The sequence below is a fragment of the Dromaius novaehollandiae genome, chromosome 1, assembly GCF_036370855.1.
Source record: "Dromaius novaehollandiae isolate bDroNov1 chromosome 1, bDroNov1.hap1, whole genome shotgun sequence".
In the NCBI taxonomy this organism is placed as follows: domain Eukaryota; kingdom Metazoa; phylum Chordata; class Aves; order Casuariiformes; family Dromaiidae; genus Dromaius; species Dromaius novaehollandiae.
In genome coordinates, this window is record NC_088098.1 from 119,013,430 (window position 1) to 119,033,733 (window position 20,304).

General features: G+C 38.1%; 1 protein-coding gene across 3 annotated transcripts in view; it reads left to right on the forward strand.

Annotated features, from left to right (window-relative positions):
* The window catches only part of SIM2 (SIM bHLH transcription factor 2), a 59,054-nt gene extending 42,216 nt beyond the window's left edge, over positions 1-16,838 (forward strand). Inside the window, exons 8-12 of one of the 3 annotated variants that reach the window (XM_026121484.2) lie at positions 3,106-3,253; positions 4,070-4,238; positions 5,365-5,773; positions 10,277-10,413; positions 12,398-12,661. In XM_026121484.2, coding sequence (XP_025977269.2) covers positions 3,106-3,253; positions 4,070-4,238; positions 5,365-5,773; positions 10,277-10,413; positions 12,398-12,514 — 980 coding nt within the window. In that variant the 3' untranslated portion in view covers positions 12,515-12,661. Of the gene's footprint in view, positions 1-3,105; positions 3,254-4,069; positions 4,239-5,364; positions 5,774-10,276; positions 10,414-12,397 lie in introns of all 3 variants that reach the window. The other 2 variants (XM_026121483.2, XM_064524822.1) reach the window with 2 other exon arrangements.
* Positions 16,839-20,304: the final 3,466 nt, after the last annotated feature.

The window sequence follows — 20,304 nt, forward strand, 5'->3', positions numbered from 1 at the left end:
TGCATTCTGAAAGACAGGATGAGAGAAGCTGTTCCAGTACAGACAAAATATTCTTCCACCTTAGCTAAATGCTTTCTTTTGTACCATCTTCTCTCTGTGAGGAGGATTTTGTGCAGCCCACATGTTGTAGTGTCATTGCTCTTCCCAGTTAACTTTTGCAAGAGTCACATCTCTGTGCCTTGGCAGAGCAAGTCACAGCCCCAGATGATGTCGCCACAAAACTGTTCTGCTGCTTACTGAAAGTCAACCTATATATTTATAGAACCTATCTTAGAGCAGAGCACAGTTCAGAGACTGTCTATGCCATTGAAACTACTGTTGCTCCCCCAGCAGTCAAGCCTTCCAGCACAGCTGCGCTTGTTTTTTAAGAGGGTGGAAGAAATGTAGAATCTGCTAGGGCATCACCCACTGCCAGCACTGCTTGAGGGCTGGCCTGATAGCCAGACTTGCCAGACTGTGTGTGCCAGGGAAGCTAAAACAGTTACTGCTGCGAGTATGGGACTGAGAAGCCCATTTCTCTGTAGCGGCATCCTTAAGTGCAGGCTAGGGACTCCTAGCCACATGCCCATGAGCTGGCTGGAACCTTTTAAAATAACCCTCTGTGACAGACCAGAAGGGCCAGCCCAGCGCCTTTTTCAGCTTGCCTGCTAAACTGGGTGGGAACCACAACAGAGGAACGCCCAGTTACAAATGACACAGCTAAGAGCCAAGGCTAAAGCCACTGAATCCTCCCCATTTGGTTGCAGCGGAGGCCACCAAGAAGTCTGAGCCTGCACAGATTGTCTTGGTAGGGGATTTACCTCACCCCCGCTTCTGAGCTTTCCGATCAGCATCAAAGAGGGTAATTTAACACAGGGCCAAAAGGAAATGGGCTTCATTTACTGTATCGGAAGCACAGCTACTGTCCTGCAGCCAAGGTCAGACTTTCCCCAGATTGCTAAAAATGCAGGAGACACAGAGTCCTCCCCATGTCCCAGAAGAAATATTGGTTTATCCATATAATTAGGATGGAAAGCTGAGCACGGTAGTCCTCAGTAGTTTTCACATCTTTTAAACTATTGCCTTAACTGGAAAGCTATAACAGGATTTTGAAAAAAACCACAGTGAGAGGGAGAGAAAGAGAAAAATCAAAACTAGACATAAAACATGTGAAGAGCTTTGTTATACCTAGTGGTCTGTTATAGCATTAATCTCTATTTTGGAAGTCCAAGTAGCAAGACATTTTGAATACAAGGCAAACCTGACCATTAAACTAGCACAAAGACTTAGGTTTGATGAGTCTAGACCACATTTTATACATACATACATACATACATACATACATACATACATACATATATAAAATCTGTTGGATGATCTAGGCCAGAAAGAAAGCACCATTTGCTAGAACTGGATCAACTGGATCATTTGGATTAAGAACATCCTGACACATAGCAATTAAATGCCATACAGTTGATTATAACATGGAACACAGCTGATTACTAGTTGATTGTAGTGGAAGGAGAACTGACACTTCCAGGAAGACCTGTCTGTAATAATTTTTTAAGAGCCTGATTTTTCTCTGATTTTATTGGATTTGAGAAAAAAAAGTTTAAATATGATGCGGCTTGTGTAGATGGGTAGGAGAGTAAGCAGTCCAGAGACATGACCCACATGCTGCAGATTTAAACTTAAAGGACCTTTTACGAAGAACAAGAACTCTTGCTCTTGTATTTCTGTCAGTCTTCCACTGAGTTGTTCACATCATGAACATTATTGTGGTCTCAGATTACTACTGGAATTACTATCCCCTACCCCCCCCCCCCCCCAAATAACAACTGGATAAAAAAAAACCCCACCCCAATTATGATTAATAACCGTGTCATTAATCGGCAAGTGGTAAAGACAATCAAAAACATTATGCACTCTCTTGTTCCAGATCTAATATTGATACCATCCCTGTCAGAAAAAATCTCCTATAAATACTAACTATAAGGCCATATATTTTCATTTTAAGTAGTCATTTGCTCCACTAGAGTTGCCTGAAGGAGAAGACTGTTGTTTGACTGGCTTATTATGTATCTGCTTCTGCACCAGGCATGTATAATAAGAGGACAAAATTACATGAGCTTTACTAGTAAGTTCTGTGTAGTACAAGCCTTGCATTTGCAAGCTGTAATTCCATTTCTTTGTCATGTATTATACAAAGCTACAAGGCATTGCTGCTATTGATCAAGTTCTTCTGTGGTAGTCTGAGCATCAAAACCAGTCTTTTATTTCTTAATTTATAATAACTGATTGTATAGAAGAGTAAAAATGTGGAGTTCTCTAGAGAAGTGCTCAGGGTCACACGAGAGAAAACAGATCTTCAAGGGTTAGGAGTTATTCTCTTGTTGTGAATCATTAGATAAATGCCTGGCACTAAACCAGAAAGATGTGTGGCTAGGTTAAATATTTAGAGATCCTGCATAGCTTGTATTATAGCATAGCCATATGCCAAAGCATCGCAGAGAATCCAAACTGGTGTTCAGAGGATTTACATTTCTAGTGAAATCTGTCTGATAACTGATTTACCTCTCTGGCCTTGTCTTTATTTGTATGTTTAAGAATCAAATAATATTTTAATTTTGCCCTTTTAAATCAGCCTTAGGAGTGTAGAGCTTACAGAGGAAAAAGCAGCATAGCCTGAAATGCGATGCAATATACACGATAATCTTTCAAGCTATAAATGTCAAAAAATGCTTCCAAATACACTGTAAAAATTCATTCAGTTCTGTTTTCCTCAAAATTCTTCTGCTGCCTTCTACTTTTCTTTTTCAGTTAGAAAATTAAAACGATTAAGTGTTTTTGTAGAATGTAAGCATAAAAGAGCAGGGTAAACTGGAAAAGAGGGAAGACAAACCTAAGTAGTCTGGAACACAGTATTTGTAAACAGTGAGGTGACATTGTGAAACCATGTTAAGGAGCAGGACAAATACCTTTGCAGCAAAGCTACTTAAAGTTTGTTGGGAAAAGGGGATTTAAGGGAGTGGGAGGAGAGAGAAAAGTCCCCCCCACACACACACCCTCTCCAGGAGCCGATCACAAGTTCAAGCAACGTGAAATGTATTTACATTGTATTTACAGTGTTGGTGAAAGGCCAAGTCACAACCAAGTACTATCGACTACTGTCCAAGCATGGAGGCTGGGTTTGGGTACAGAGCTATGCTACCATTGTGCATAACAGCCGTTCATCACGGCCTCACTGCATAGTGAGTGTCAATTATGTCCTTACGTAAGTCAAAATACTTTGTACCATTACATGTTATCAGTAATTAATTCATTACTAATTACATCATTTAGGCTTGCTATATTCCTGTCTTCCAGTATCTTTCTGTGTTTGCAAGTTACAACCACTTTTCTTTCCCCACATCCTTCCCCTTCTAGTTACAGAAAGTAACTACAAATAGCACATTGTGCAAAAAAGAGCTAGTATTTCTTATGATTACCTTGCAAACCATAAAACTTGTGCTTGAACGTGTCATACTGCTGATAGTCATTTGTGTTAGACCTGTACCCCATTTCTGCAACCAGCATCAGAACTGCACTGCGCTAGGTACTGTCGAGACACAGTGAAAACAACTGCTACCTAGCAGAGATCACAGTGTCAGTTTGAGACAGATAAATGGTAGAAAATGCTATTCTTTTCAAAGACAGGTGAATTACCAAGGATTCCCTTGCTTACCTTGGGTTCCACAGATACTCAGGGCTAAATCACATTCTCACAATGGCAATGCAATGCAGCAAAATACAGAGTGCTGGGGTAGCTTAAAGAAGAAGTTGACACAGCTTAGATTCAGATAGTAGGGAAATTTAATATGAAGATGTTTACTATGTTCCTGATGGAACGTTTGTGATAGACTCCAGTGGAAACAGGGTCAGACAAAAAATGTCACTGCTCCTAACACCCCAACCCAGGACTGCAGACTAATGAAAATCTAGGAAGAATGAAAATGAAAACACTGTGAAAGCTACCATGTATTTCCAAAGGAACTGTTTTGGATTTATGCAGTATGTTTGAGTATATATTTACTGGACTGTTCTTTTGCAGAGATATTGAGTATAAGGAACTTCAGTTGTCACTGGACCAGGTTACCATTTCTAAGTCACAGTTTTCATGCAGAAACTCAGTATCTACCTCACAGGAAACAAGGAAAATAATAAAACCCAAAAGTAATAAAATGAAGGCAAAACTCCGAACAACGCCTTACCCACAACAGGTAACCTTTTCAGCAATATTTACCTACCAGTTATTGTGGTAGAGTCCTCGGGACAGGATCATCAGAAGCTGAACTTACTGTAAAACTGACAATAGTATGCTCTGCCACAGGTAGGTCAGAATACAGCAAGACCCTTCTGTTCTTGGGGTGGACAGCACAAATAGTACGAACAATCTCTGGCAAATCATGCAAACACAAATACTTTTGAATTATGGAGTGTGTAAAGTACTTGGAGAACAATGTATTTTTTCAGTAAAAAGAAGAAAACAATGTACTAAAGATAGCTGGGTTGTGAAAATTTGAGCTAGTGTAGAATGAATTTTGTTCATTATTGATAGACAGAGTTCTTAGGTCACATAGATGTAGGCAGTTTCCTTATGCTGGAGAATGATTCATGAAAAGGAAACCTAGCACACAGAGCACTGAAGCGGGACTTAGGATATCTGTCACTGCGTGAGGTGGAAGCAGACACAAAAGGAAACTAGGGAGATGTCCATAATACAGGTTTGGTGGGATTGATACCCATCGGGAGACATTCTGAGACTTCAAAATGAATACTACTGCTAGTATTATCTTAAAATAGCACCAAATGCAGCTAGCACATATACTTCATTCAAAACAGTGAGAGCCTGAAAAGTACTTGCAGTCTGGAGAAGAGGGTGGGAGAGAGAAGGAGGAGGAGATCATTGCAATAAAAGTTGATGCAGAGGATAGATTTTGTCTTCCTACCATTCTGAAGCTTGACATGCCAACAAACTTTCTTCACCGAATGCGAATCATGTTCTGCAACTTCATTAATCAATGACTTCCTGTGCTTTGCAAAAACTTATGCCCTCTGATACTTACAACTACTTAAATTTACTGACTAGCTGAAATCCAGTGTGCAAAATTATCAAATATGCACTTAGCATTAAGATGTCAAAATTGTTTTTTGTTCCTATGTCAAGTAAAGGTAAAGTTACAGTGAAGGCAAGGAACTTGAGACGCACTGGTGAGCCAGTCCTGTTTGCCAGTAAGACTGCAGTTCAAGGAGGCCTGGCTTTGGGCTCCTATACTACATGTTATGTAGTTTCCTATAAAAGTTAGTCATTTAACTCTCCTCCCCTCCTTTTTTTCTTTCTCCCAGCAATACAGCTCTTTCCAAACAGACAAACTGGAATGCAGCCAGGTGGGAAACTGGCGATCCAGCCCTGCAGTGAACGCTGCCACCATTCAAGAACAAAACTTCCATTCAGAAAACAGTGAACTTTTATATGCCCCATCATACAGCTTGCCTTTCTCTTACCATTATGGACACTTCCCTGTAGATTCTCATGTCTTCGGTAGCAAAAAGCAAATGCTACCTTCGAAGTTTGGGCAGTCTCAAGGAGCACCTTGTGAAGTGGCACGATTTTTCTTGAGCACGCTGCAGGCAAATGGAGAATGCCAGTGGCATTACGCCAACTCCTTGATACCCAACAGCCAGTCACCATCCAAAAATCTTTCTGATCAGCCAGTGAACATCGTCCGGCATAATCTTGCACAGAGTTACGAAGGTGGGTGTCACTTCAAAAAAAGAAAGAAAAGAAAAGCTGTGGGATGTCTGGGAAAGATTTGTAATTGTAGTTTGAAAATAGGAAATACAAGATGTTTAGGAAATGCAGAAAACCAGAAACAGTGAAATATAACATCCACTATGTTTATAGAATTTACATTTTCATCGCGCTGTCTTTTACCAGAAGCACTTGATTAAGAATGCTATCAAAGCATCAGTTGCAAAAACATATCCACCAGAAACACTTTTAGAGCAGGGCAGATATACCATCTCCTTTAATACTGGCATAGTTTGTCTTCATGTTTTGCACTGGCAGAGTTGCTGGGCAGAATTACTCAGGTAAGTTGTCACTGCAGTTGGAAAGAAACAAATGTACTTCAGTCCACATATGGAAATTAAAATAAACATGTCTTTTCCCATAAAAATTGAAGGTTGCCCTTCCTGAACATGAAGCCATTCTAAAAATCTGTACCTTACAATTACTATAATGAATGACTAAATGAAATGCATTGTCTTCCTGCTTTTTAAAATGCCTTCAGTGCTCCTTCCTGATAAGAACTGCATCATCTCCCTATGCAGATGATCAGCTCAAATACTTTGAAGGAAATACTGAAGACATTGCCTTCTCTGACATCGCAACCTATAAGAAATACTATTGCAAAACTATAAAGTAGAATGTAAACAAGCTGAAAATACACTTTAATCCTTAGATCTCAGATACAGTACATCTATCACTGATGTACTGTTACAAAATTAGATGGAAATGTGCCTTTCTTCTAACTTGGTTACAGATGAGATGTAGGAAGCAATAGGGGAAAAAAAGGTAGAAAAGGTAGGCTTAAAATTCTTTAAGTATATGAAGAAGCATTAATTCACTTAGGGACATGACATTAGATATCCTCGATTAAAAGGGGGTATCTGCAGATGTTTAAAGCTGAGCTTGTTACATTGGACAGAAGTAGGTATCAGACACTGAAAGTCTCTCCCACAGAGGCCCAGGTACAGTGTTTTATCCTTTATAGAACCATTTGTCCTACCCAGCTGACTGGAATATATTACTTTATTGCTCTATATTTGGATTGAAAATGGGCAAGACTGAAGCTCATATAGTTTAATGCCGTTTAAATGTATTTTCTGAGCCCATGCTCATCTAATGTGTTGGTTTCCTTTTGTTGCTGTTATGGACTGGGTGTAAAAAGGAGTAGCTTTAAACAACAACTAAGAGATGGTTTAGAAATGATTTTGTCCTTTCTAAAGATGCCATAACCTTGTGGAGAAGAAAAACGTTCTATCTTTGTGGGTAACCCTTGTTAGTATAACGATTAAAGTAAATTTCCTCCAGGTAAGTTTGCAGGAACAAAGCTATACTAGGTGTATTGAAGTCAGCCAAGGTTTTCTTCTCTGCTTCCAAACTAATAGATGACATGAGACTGACTGAGAAAGTAGATCCAGCCCTTGCTGGTCAGACCCTTGGAATGGATGTAGAAAGAACAGCCTGTTTGGGGAACAGGGTCTATAATACAGCTATAACATTTGCCAAAAGGGCCCAGTGAGCGTGGCAGCAGACAAGCAATTTACCATCAGTCAGTTAGTATGGGCAGATAATTCCTAATAAATACATGAAGTCAGCAGGATTCCACAGGAATACTGTTAAATCTGTTTGGGAAGAAAATCTCACCAAAAAAATGTAAGCAAATACTAGCATTTTCAGTTTCATAATACGTGCATACCTTCACCATTTCCTTATGAACAGGAAAAAATGGAGTTCTCAGGCCAGCAATGCTTACCTCTGATTCTGCTTCTTCTATTTAAGCCTCTATTGCTTAAGTTGGAATACATGGGCTCTTTTTGGAGCAAGGATATATTTTTGAAGGATGTTTAGCTGTTGGGCATTTGATAAAAAATGACTATGTACAATTAAATCTCCAGAAGATCACTTACAATTTGACTATTTAGGAAAGAAAAAAGGGAAATGGTGAAACTCAGGCCTGGTCAGAGATCATCACTTGAGTTCACACAAACAGTGTATGGAGATGGGGAGAAAAACAGAGCTTTCCTGCATACATAGGATTTCTCTCTAATAGTTCCAGAGTTTGTTTCCCTCTGATAGAATTAGCCTTATTGTACTTTTGCTGAGACTGTGGCAGAAATCTGGACCTTTGGAAGTGACTTTCTGCTTTGAATGGAAAGGGGCATCTGATCTTCCTTATGCTGTCAACTGCTGCTTTTTCCAGTGGTTCACTGAAAAATTGACAGCCCATAAGCTTCAAAGCAGAAAGAATCTGCTTAGCGTCATTATCTTCAATCCAAAGGCAATGCCAAATATGACATCTGGCAACCGGGTTGGATGCTAGGGCTATTCCACATCACATCCATAGAGGCATCTGCCAAAAATGCTGTAGGCCAGAGACATTTTTCACTATGGAAAATACTTTCTTTTGGAGAGATCAGAGATTTTAAGATTATCATGCCAAGCCATCAAAGCTCTGGAAAAGCACGTAGCAGATAAAACTGCCTGCAAATCAGATGCTGCTGCCTCAGAATCTGGTTTTGAAGCTTCTTCCACTTCTTTCCAGCTGGCCTAGTCATCACAAAAGAAACTCTCTTCAGAGAAGGCAACCATCTTTTTAATCAGGGACATTCCCTTTGCGCACTTGAGTGGATACATTACTAGTGTAGATACTGTGGTATCCATGCTACTCAGTAAGGAAATTATGCAGTTGGCCAGTCTGTACTGTGTGAAGTTTAGTCCCACAGTTCATGAAGAGTACTAAGGAAACCTGCAAAAAAGTTTCCCTCTACCTTCCTGCCCCGCAAACCAGTTCTCAGGTTTAGCCTTGGACTACTGGAAACAATATATGACAGCTTCATTGAAAAATGTAATTTACTAACGGCAAAGAGGTCCTGAAGATCACTCTGTCTTACTATTTTTTTTGAAAAGAGAATAATGGAGAAATTAGGATTCAGACTAGGGCTTAGCACAGATATTGGGCTGAACTAAAAGATGTGTTTTTCATGGGCATGGACAGTGTTCAGGTCTGTTGCATCTGTGCATGATTTGACCCAGTGGAGTGCCAGTGTGCCTCTGTGACACAACTGGAGCATGACCAGAGAAGGATGGAGGCTCTGCTCATTGGTCTTTAGCAAAGCTCAGTGACAAAGAATAATTGCTCCTCTTCCTCAAAGGCCCTGCCCTACAAAGGATTAGGAAACATACTGAAACATCATGGGCTATGTATAAACAGTCAAGTGCTGGTATATTGTTTTCTCAGAACATGTAAAAGCTGTCAGGAGTACACTGTTTTGTGAGAGAAAAATTATGCAAGACAAAGCATACACATGCAGAAATTCAGCTATATTCTAAAAACGGACAACATTTTTAATAGGATGCAAAAGTCTCTGCTGATAAGGACTGCATACCTTTTAGATGAAGATCAGTGTGAAGTATCAGTCTTTCTTTACTTTAAGCTGGTATAAGATGCCTTTCCTTCAATTTTATTGAAATAGGTGGGGCAATGTGAAAACAAGGAGCAGCTCTACCTATTAACTTCTTGGCAGAGCAAGGCATATTTGAGAATGAAGTATCTTCTGCAAGCATCCTTCCCATACCGCGCACCATTGTACTTAGGCTGCACTATGTAAAGGTGAGGAGGGAGTGCTCCTCACTGCAGCACCGAGTTGCGCAGACTGCTCTAGTGTGCTGTACCTATGACTAGACATGTTTCAAACAGAGACCAATGCCTGCTAGAGTGGCTTACTGTTGCCATTTGGGTGGCTGGACACTGAACTCTGAGTGGGCTGCCAAGTGAGGGGAGCTATCATCTCCGAGTTTCCACTCAACTTGCCCAAGCTGCACCCAGCGTACAAGAATTAATAGAAACATGATGCCTGATAGACTGAGTTGACTAGTGCAGTTGTAGGCTGCTGTGATTGGAGGCAGTAAGAAAGAAAATAAGTAAAAAGGGCCTTCCAGAAAGCTACTATCACTCTGGTATGATACACGACCTTAGAAGTACAATATACTCCCTTAGCATAGCTGAGTTGCTCTGGCAGAAGAGTGAGCTGGAAAGCATCCCAAATTAATGCACCAACTTCAATGACTGCAAAACATTTTTCGGGGTGGAGAACGCGCATTAGGTGTGGGATCCCCATACACCTGGTGAGGCCCCTTGCGAGATGGGTGGAAGCAGTCCGAGGATAGTGCCCTTCTCTAGCACAGCACAGCTGGTCAGCTTTCTATTAAATTCCGTATGAGAAAACTCACTGGGAGGAGTTTTTCCCAGGGCCTGCTTAGGCTTTTGTCTGCAAAGCAAGACAAAAGCAGGTTTTAGTCTAACTCCAGTAACTGTTCTGAATGCAAGCAGACAAAAACTACTGTGCTCTGTTGCACTGAAAACACATGACTTGCTTAACTGTCTGCTCTAACTCCACAAATGTGCTGACAACTTTAATGGAAACCTGCAAACAATTAACCAGTGATGCTTACCTTCTTCCTCATGGAAAGAGATCAAAACCATGTTTGAGAAACAGAAAAGGATAGAACAAAATGGACAATATCCTACAAATCAAGTATGCAAATTACTTCTTGCTCCTCAGAAGACAGCCATCAACCCAGCAGAATACGAGATCACAAAGCTGAAGGTAACAAGACCGGGCCCCTTTGATTGCTGTGATGCTTTAGCTTCTTACAAGTGTTAGCTCTAAAAATGGAAAAGGGCAATCTCCAGTTCACAGATTAGACCAGAGCCAGCAGGTAAACAGTACTCCATCCTGCAGTAAGAGAGCAAACCCCACACTCCTTCGAATGTATGGAGTTTAGGAAAACATCAAAACAAGTATACCAGGTCAGTTAAATCATATTACTTATACTTCAGTAACTCCCAGCATGGATACTTTTTTATGGTAAGAATGCCAACTGTGGAGTTACACTGGCATAGCACAATTATAGTAGTAAAATTTCCAAATTATACTCAAGCATGTGGCTGATCCCGTCTTGATTTGTGATCTAAGAGGTCTGTTTTTCAACAGCTGTCGAGAATTCAGTTCATTTAGGACTGCATGTACTTCCTGGTACAAAATGTATACACAGAAATTAAAAATAACTTGAAAGGTGGTTGTTTCTCAGAGGGTGGTGGGTTGATCCAGGAGAAATTGGATCCAGATTCCAGTTTAAATTCTGATGTTAATTATGTGGTGCGACTCCCTCTGAAATTAATGAAGCTGTGCATATTTAAAAAAAGGTACAATTAAGCTATTTCTGCTTCCTCTGTTATACATGAAGGCTTTGCCAGTCTACTGTAGCACAGGGAATATTTAATTATTAGCGGGTGCAGTTACATCAGCAACCACTACAAGGGAACTCCAAAACATTTAAGATGTTGAATAAAATTTTTAGAAAAACAGAAAATCACATTTTCAAAAGGCACCTAGGTGTTCAGGACTTTCAGTGAGCATAACACAAAATGGAGCTTAGTTTTAATTTGAGAAATTTAGTAAGTGCCTCATTTAACCTTTAATGTAAAACTTTCAAATATGCCAAGTACTTTTCAGCTCCAGTAGTATAGCTGTGCATGCAAGATATTCAGTGCAAAAAAAATTAATACCTAATTTTAGCCATACAGGATAGGAGTAAAACAGTGGCTTTTTCTCTTACCATTTGTAGATAGGACTGTCCAAAAAGGAAAAGCTATGTGAGCCAAGTAGAAAGTGATTTAAAAAAAAAATCAAAAATGTTAAATGAATTTAGCCACCATGCACGGACTTTAGAGAAAAGTAGCCAATTACTCAACATATTTTAGAAGAAAAGCCTGAACAGAAATCCTAGGTGCAAACTGCCTACAAAATTTAAGAATCTGGCTTCTGAATTTCAATACATACCCTGTTTAGTACTCCCATATTTGAACTTAAACATTTTCAGCATGTATATGTTGTAAATTATATTATACATATAATTGCATTATATATTACTATTACCTCAAAAGCAGGGGTGCAGAATTATTCAAGAAGTTTTTCTGCTGTTTTTCAATGGATATTTTTAATATCTGATGCTAGCTTTTCAAGGAAACAAAACAAAGTCTTCAATATGACATAAGTCAGTATCTAATACTGTACACTCTCTTCACTTTCTTTACAAGGTCTAGAGGTTGGTTGAATCCTGTTTGAACCATAAACGTTACATTTAGTAAATGTTACTTCTCCTTTGATAAATCATTTGTGGAGTTACAAAGAGAGCTTGCTAAAGTCCAGGGTTTTTGACAGCAAGACACATTTCAAAATACTTAAATCTTCAATTAATTTCCTGATTTGACCATATTAATAATGACAGTGATTTGTAATTATGCAGTCCAACAAACAAGTGGGCATCTCACATAATAATAAGGAAAACATTTTCAGAATTGCTGAACAGTAACTGGCCTTCTGTGTGTTTTTTGACTTTTCAGTACTGCCTTAAAGGGACTTATCCAAAGCCACTGAGGCAAATGGGAATGTCTCTGATGACTTCAGTGGGACTTGGATCTGGCCCAAACCAAATGGGTATTACAGTTCAGTCATAAAAAGTGTCAGTCTCTAACTATTACATGAGTGCCAGTCTTCAGTAGTTAACATGTTTTCTCTTTCCTGCAAGTGCCCATATCAAACAGAAGATACAGCCAAGATGCTCTATGTGACAACTTTACAAGCTGCACAGCACCCATGCCAGGCAGCAGATACAAAGAAGAGATTTATGATTCCAGCATCATGAAACCCAACAAAATAGAAAACAGGATTCAGCCATCTCACCATCTCATTAAAGAAGAAAACAAGTTAGCTTTTAACAGAGACCTACAAGAAAAAATGAGCATTAATGAAAGTTCTTTTTCAAACTCAATAGCTAATTCCTTGCTGCCAAAATCGGAATGTTTCCAGTCTAAAGCTATAGGACAATTAAGTCATCTCCTGCCAGTGCCCTCAGTATATGAGCAAACAAGAAGGATTTGTATGAAAGAACCGAAATATGGGCATGTTAGTCATCATGCCACAAATCTAGATGAACTGGACAATGATGAGAGAATGACTGTAAAGCTTGATCACGACTCTGAAAGTGAACGCGTGATGGATGTAAGAGCCTCTGGACAAGTTCCATTTGTGCTTCTAAACTATCACCATGTTCTAGCCAAACATGGTACATTTCAAACTTCATCATGTACAGCCGCAGGACATGTAGGAGAAAATTATGGATACAGTTCTGAGGAAGTAAATACATTTATTTACAAAAACCAAAGCCCCTCATCAGCTTCTTCTCCAGAAAACCACAAGGAATCTGCACTACCCCATTATATTGGAACTTCTGTAATAATAGCCAATGGAAGGTGACAATAATAGGAAAGTATTTACTTTTAATTAAGAAGCCAAACTGCAATGATTTCCAAAAAGCATGAGAAAACATGGTTACATTTACTGAGCATAGCTGAAGGTCAATGAGGGACAGACTTGTGTGCTCTTGGCAAGCCATGTGCAACAGTACCTTGAAGGTCAGGAAAAAAAATACATCTAGCTTCAGTGCTTCGTTGTCACAGATTAAGCTCTGGTGCCAGTGAGAAGACATTTAACAGATCTTATTTTTGTTATTTTATAGTGTGCAACAAAATTAAACAATAGGTGTTATATGCAGAATTTATATGGAGAACTTCTTTTCCCTTAAGCCCTACTTTCCAAAATACATTCAAGATTTTTTTTATCATTACCATACACTATACACTCTAGTTTAGATATTTTTTGACAAACTCTGTGAAACTGTACATCAACTCTCCATCCACGTGTTAAACATCCTGACAAATGAACTTTGTTTAGAGTGGGGATTTTAGTATTCGTGATACAGCTGTACCAACTAAACAAAACTCAGTTTGGAAAATGCTCATTTATTAGTTATCCAAAAGTTGATTTAACTCTAAATTTGATTCATTTAACATAGGTTTCCATGTTCACAGATTGTTGCCATCACTGTTCATCTTGACAAGAAATGATATCACGTCAGATTAACACATATCAAGATATGCGTTAAGAGGTTACAGGTCTTGACATGGCAAATTGGTGAAAATTACGTAGCAGGAACTGAAGACTATTTCCCATAAAAATGTTGGAATAAGAAAAAAAAAACTTCTAAAATGTGTGTGTCAATGACTATTCTAGGAGAAGACTGTGCAGTTTTTCAAAGCAGCTAGTCAAAAGTACATCTTGATAATAACACCAGAAATGTTATCTTTACAGTCCAGGGTATAAAGAACATTTATGCTTTATTTCAAACTTACTGGTAGCGTTCTGAAGTTTGAAGAGTTCAGCTTTAACACACTGGACTTCCTTAAGCATAAATCTCATTGTCAACAGAAAGGTAAGATTAATATTTGACTGATTCGTGCACTTCACAAATAAAGTCAGTGGATGATCTGAATATGAAAAGTCATTGCACAACCACAAAAAACAGATTGCATAGATTGAAGGAAACAGAGAACAGATTGAAGGAAAGCGGAGTTTGAGTACATCAACTGAACACTACACACATCTCAATTTGCACCAATAAACTGTAGCAAGCAAAACGTACAAAGCATGCATTTAAATTTTTTTCCAGCATATTAGGAATAGATTTTTCCCCTCCTTTTTTATTTCTTTGTAAAGTTTACAAATCAGGAAATGAGGAGACCTATGGATCAATGTGTGTTTTATTGACAACAGTCAGTCCACTTTGTCTTTCAGCCACTTCCCCAAATATTCTTTGTGTGCTCTTGATAAAATGACGAATGACTCCCTAAATAATATGTGTAAACATCAACAATTACAGCATTGGAGTCAGAGAATATTTTACAGAAAGGCTATTGTAGATCTGACTCAGCTGTATTCAGCTCTATTTCTTAGCCCAGTTCAAAGCTAGTTTACATTTTACAAACTCTCTCTCTCTTATCAGACTCTCTGTAGGAGTCTCTCTCTAAATAAAACGCTTACCTGGCTTGTGCAATATGGAAAAATACTTCCTCATGGATTGCACCTTGACAGATAAAAATACTTTAACAGATGTAATGAAATACACACATTTTTTTAATTTCACGTTTTCTGTCTCTATATGCAGCAATAAAATGCAGTTACCTCCTTGCATGTATGAATATTTATTGTTATGAGTAAACAAATGCTTTTAAAACATATGTTTGAAAATAATTTTCAGTATTTTTATTGCTTCCAATTAAAAGGCTAACAGAGAAGACTATTATGAAGTAAAACTGATATAATACACTTGGAAGTTCACAGTTGTCTGACTTTTTCATTTGCTAAAAAAGCAACAGAGGTATCTTTCAGGATAAGTATCAACAAAAATACCTACTCATCCATTACTAGAATACTGAATTTTTAACAAAAAAATCAAAACGAAACCAATATATTCAGTATAATTGCACTCTGTGGTTCTTCTAAAGCTAGAGAAGGTAGCAGGTCTAAAGAAATGCTATGAGTGAATTTTATTATCATTCTGACTTTAAAAATTGAAATGATGAGACACAAAGCTGTTTTACAGTGGCTTTGTTTAATAGCCTTCCCAACCAGTGTTACTAGTAAATGGACCTGACTTAGTTCTTAAAAGATACAGTTATGCTAAGACTTGTATATTAATTTTGTTAAATTAAAAACATGCCCTATAAAGGACTAACTGACATTGTTTGCGTCATTAAAAAGAAACCTGATGCATGACTCTTTCATACTACACTTTTCTTTATACCTCATTAGTGGTATTGCTGCACACAAAGCCAGTTTGGTGTATTTTTCTGTTCTTGGAAGTACTTCTCTTTATAAAAACATGCTTTCAGGAACACACAAATTTGGCTTCAGTTAAAAAATGCCATTGATATCTTTCAGTGAAATACCACAAAATATTTCCCAGTGTCTACCTTGTTGTTCACACTTTCAGGCTTTATTCAAAGAGCATGAGTAAATGAGGTGGTCCATCATTCTCCCACAGCTGTTTTACAGTATATGATATTCAGATACATGAATTTTCCCTGTTAGGAAATAATGAATCAATTATGCATTCACAGATAATAATACAGAGTAGGTTTCAGAAAAGATTTGTGATTAAAAAAATGTGTGAAACATTTTTCCTGCCATTCCAAAATAGAAACACTAATTGCATATTCACATCTGGAATGTGAGTAAATTGTATTGAGAGAAAAACATGAGTTCAGACATAGACTTTTAGTCAGTTAAACTACAGATGTTCCTAGTATACACTTAAGGCAGCATGTGGTGCAGCCATTGACAGTGGCAATGTTTTTAATAATTGGAAAAAATTATGTCACGTAAGTAGAGTGTGAATTGGAATACATTATGAAAAGTAACCTCATTTCTCTCTACCATACTTATTTTAGCCATAGATACCTTTATCGTGTGACTTGATAGGATTTTAAGTCTTAGGGGAGTTTAGGCACAGTAAGTAAACGATATGGACAGAGAGAGAGAGAGAGAGAGAGAGAAAGAGAAAGAATATTTTTCTAAGAAGTAAAGTTGGAAACATTAGCCCTGTACTGATGTCTCAAAGTTTTTATCCTATTAACAGAAACACTGCAATGTAAATAAGGTGATAAGGTAACAGACTTCTCCCCAGATCACAGTAGCCCTGTAGTTTGAAAAAAGTTATTTAAGTAATTTAATGAAATTAAGCACAGTGGACGATAGGTTTAAATTCTGAGAATATATCACTGAGGTAAAATGGAAATGCTATTTTTATGAATGGGATACCTGCCAGAATATAGTACTTCTCTAAAAACCACAAAACATGACACTAAGTATTTTTTCAGCCTTTCAGTTATACTTCAAAAAAACACAGAGAAAACTTATTATTCCATTCTTTTTCCTGAACATTAGATTTTTGCTTTTTTTTTATGTGATGCAGGTATGAGCTATTTGGCAAATGTAGGTGAAAAAGAAGGCAAAACAAACAACCTATTAATGCTCAGAATTATATATGTATTCCCTAAAAATGTAAAGCATTTTTGCTTATTTATTATGTAAAACAAAACTGTTAAAATATTAATAAAATCCTGTAGCCAAAGGAATAATGAGTTTGATTTCTTTTTAAATATAAAACACAAAGTTTCAGTAAGAATAACAGATACCGTATTTTTGTAAATTTATTTAATTTGTAATAATATGTTTGACAGTTCATGTACTATAAAATACAAGGATTTAATTTATTCTATTATTTTAGCCACATTACATTTTAAAAGAATAGTCTTGGAGGACTGATAGTAACCCAGAGTCGCTAATGAAACATGCAAATGCAAGATGTCCAAACACAACATCAGTTTACAGTTCTTCACTGCAGTTCTTTTTTCTATATTGCTTATTGCATGACCACAGTCTGCTGAATGCCATCATTTCTGTTCTCTGTTCTTACCTCAGTCTAGATTGAATTTCTTTGGTGTCTGAGCAGTGCTACGCATCACTACAATAACTTATGCATGCAAATGCTTCTATCGAACCAGCTGCCCCCAGAAATCAACCCTCTGTAACACAAATCATTCTCATGCCAGATATCAAGCTGCATTTCAAACTTTTTTACATAGCTATCATATATTCCAAAGTAGTTGTAGAGAGGACTTTTTTCAAGACTGCCAAAGTCTTGCAGCTGAATTAGAAAGAGCAAAGAAATAAAAGTTGTATTAAATGCTTTAAGACTATTTCTAGATAATAGCCCCTGAAATATATTATATTTGCTAGGTATCTATTTAAAAATGCTCTGAAGTCTTATAAAACATTTTAATAGTCATGAGATGTATTGCTTGAACTCTTAAATGTAAGTATATTATAATATTTTTTTTCAAATCTTTGGAAACTGCATTGGTTCTGTCTGGACACAACCTGCTAAATTTTTCTGAACACAGACAAAAGCCAATGCACCCTGCAGGAGTTTTCCTATCAATAAACAATCTCTATAGGTATTTTCACAATATGTAAAAACTGAAGTCACAGAAATATGGGCACCATGGCAGATGATTTTTGAAAGCACTTCATCAAGAAAATAGTTTAAGATATGAGAGCCTCACAATGAAAGAGGTGTTTTACTAATTTAGACATTTTAATAAAATTAAAAATTTTCAGTGCATTACTTCTGGATCTGGAGTTGTCTGATTCTCCATACCTGTGTCCATAGACTGTTCTGCACCACATTAGTCCAGCTTACCTAAAGAATAATAATAAAAATGATTTTCAGAGCAAAATGTTGTGGCTTTGTGGATGTGCCAAGTTTGGCACAAAAAGTAAGATTACTGGCCATCTTCCCCATACACCTTAAGATGAGTGTGGTATAAGAAGGTTCACTGGCTTTCTTGACACTAGCAGCTGCTAGTCAGAATGACCTTATTCAGCTGTTCTCTGTAAAACAGGCATTTTCTTCATCTGAAGCAAAAGTCAGGTTTCTAACAAATGTTTCATCCAGCTCAAGGTTTCCTCTCCTCAGACAACAGGTAGTTTTATACACACAAGGACAGGCCACTAACAAGTATAAAAGCAAAACTGGTGTACACCATCTCACAATGCTCCAGCATGTCCACGCTTAAAATGTCCACACGTCTAGTTCTCATTTACAGAAAGGAAACAAAATGCTAAATTTTTTTCCAATGCAATTTTTTTTCAGAGTAATCTTACAGTTTAAAATAAGAATAAAATATGCTTTTCATTAAAAAGGCCATGAAGAAATTCCAAAAGGAAAGACAGCAGCCATGAAAGATTGCAGCATTTTACTATTAAAAAAATAAATCTGCCTGCTGTTCAGATCCTGTGACAGCTTAGCTAAGTGAAGTTTTGCAGGTACTCCATCTTGCCCTTACACAAGAGCATGTTTTATCATTTCTTCCCCATCATCCTTCTACTGCACCTGTCCCTAGCACAGGGAGAGCATGTTTTAAGGAAGCAATACAAATCAAAACCTGATGCATGACCTGGTCATTAAAAGACATCTGTACAGGCTATCAGTCTATCCGGAAGCTGAGTGAAAGCAAGGATGTTTCCTACAGGCATATCCTACTGTACCAAAACAGAGAGTTTCAGCTGCACATTTCAGATTGAGAAACAGATCTAAAGCTTCTTAAAACTCTGTGGTGGGAAAAAACTGTACCAGAACTATGCTTTCCACAGCTGACCAGCAGCAGCATGCATTGCTCATAAGCTGTTTGAAGGTAAAAGTAGAAAAGAAGTGAAGCTGCACAAGGAAAATGTATGTACACTTCTGCACATCTTCCTTGTGTGTCTTCATTTCTTCTCAACTTTTTCCCTCTTCTGCTTCTTCTGATATACAAAAATGGGGTCTTCTTTGTATTTAAACTTTATTAACACAGACTCAAGTTTCATATGATTGTAATATACATTAATATTTGACTCTGCCAAAAATTAACAGCTCAAAGCAGTTTTAAAATTAAAATACATTTTCCTTTTCATCAGTATCATCTGGTGGGAAAAAGCAAAAATGGGTGTTCATGCATATTATTTTAACTAAGCCAATCAACAGCTGTTTATACTCCACCATAAACTGCTATGAAATGTTGCTGTGCAGTCTTGTATGCTGCAGACCACCAGGGACAATGAAACAGTAGGGGACAGATGACCAGGCACACACAGAAACATACTGTCATATGGAGCATAAAATCCTAACTATAATAGGAACAACTCAATTTCTTTCTAGCACTTGCTGCCAGACTGCCTAAACCCTAATATGTAAGGATTACTCTAAATTACCATTACAGACTAGCTTCCTCACTTTAAGACTTTTTGACTTTGTAACAGAAACAATCGACTAACATGTCCAGGTACATGAGGTGAACTTTAACCTAACAACCCATTCCTGGCCAACAGACGCAAGTGTTTTGGGGAGACCAATTTGGCTGATCCACCTTCTGTAGGGACAAGGTATTGGGAATAAGGGAAAAGAAGCTGGCCACATCACACCCACAATACACCTTTGGTTTGTGGAGAACTGTGGGAAGTCCGTGCTCTGGTGATGAGTGTGTTGCTGTGAATTCGCCTTCCCCAGGAGAAAAACCCAACAATCCACCTGTCCCGCTTCACCACGTGGTGATGCTTTCCCTGCAGGGCCAGCCTGGTACCCCCAGCCCAAACTGTGCAGTAGCCCAAGAGCAGGCTCTTCTCTGGTCAGGAGATGTTAAAGCTCTTGCCTCTAATGGCCAGCAGCATGAGCAGCTGCCCTGCTTTGCGACACGCTGTGAAAACAGCAACAACGGAAGAGAACTTCGACACAGGCAACTACTACAGTGAAAAAGACAAAACGTGCAGTTTTTTATGGCAGGGATCTTCGGAGCAGCACATTTTCTCTTGTTTTAATCTCTTCATTTCACTACTCTTACAACAGAATTACTATTGAATTCTCAACCATTAGCCTTCCCTCCCCTGACTGGGGATCCTACAAAAACCCGGGTAAGGGCATTGCAACCAAGTGATAGACCAGTTACAACCCCCAGTGGGCAATTCTTACAGGGGCTAAAGCCTCTTGGGAGACTATGA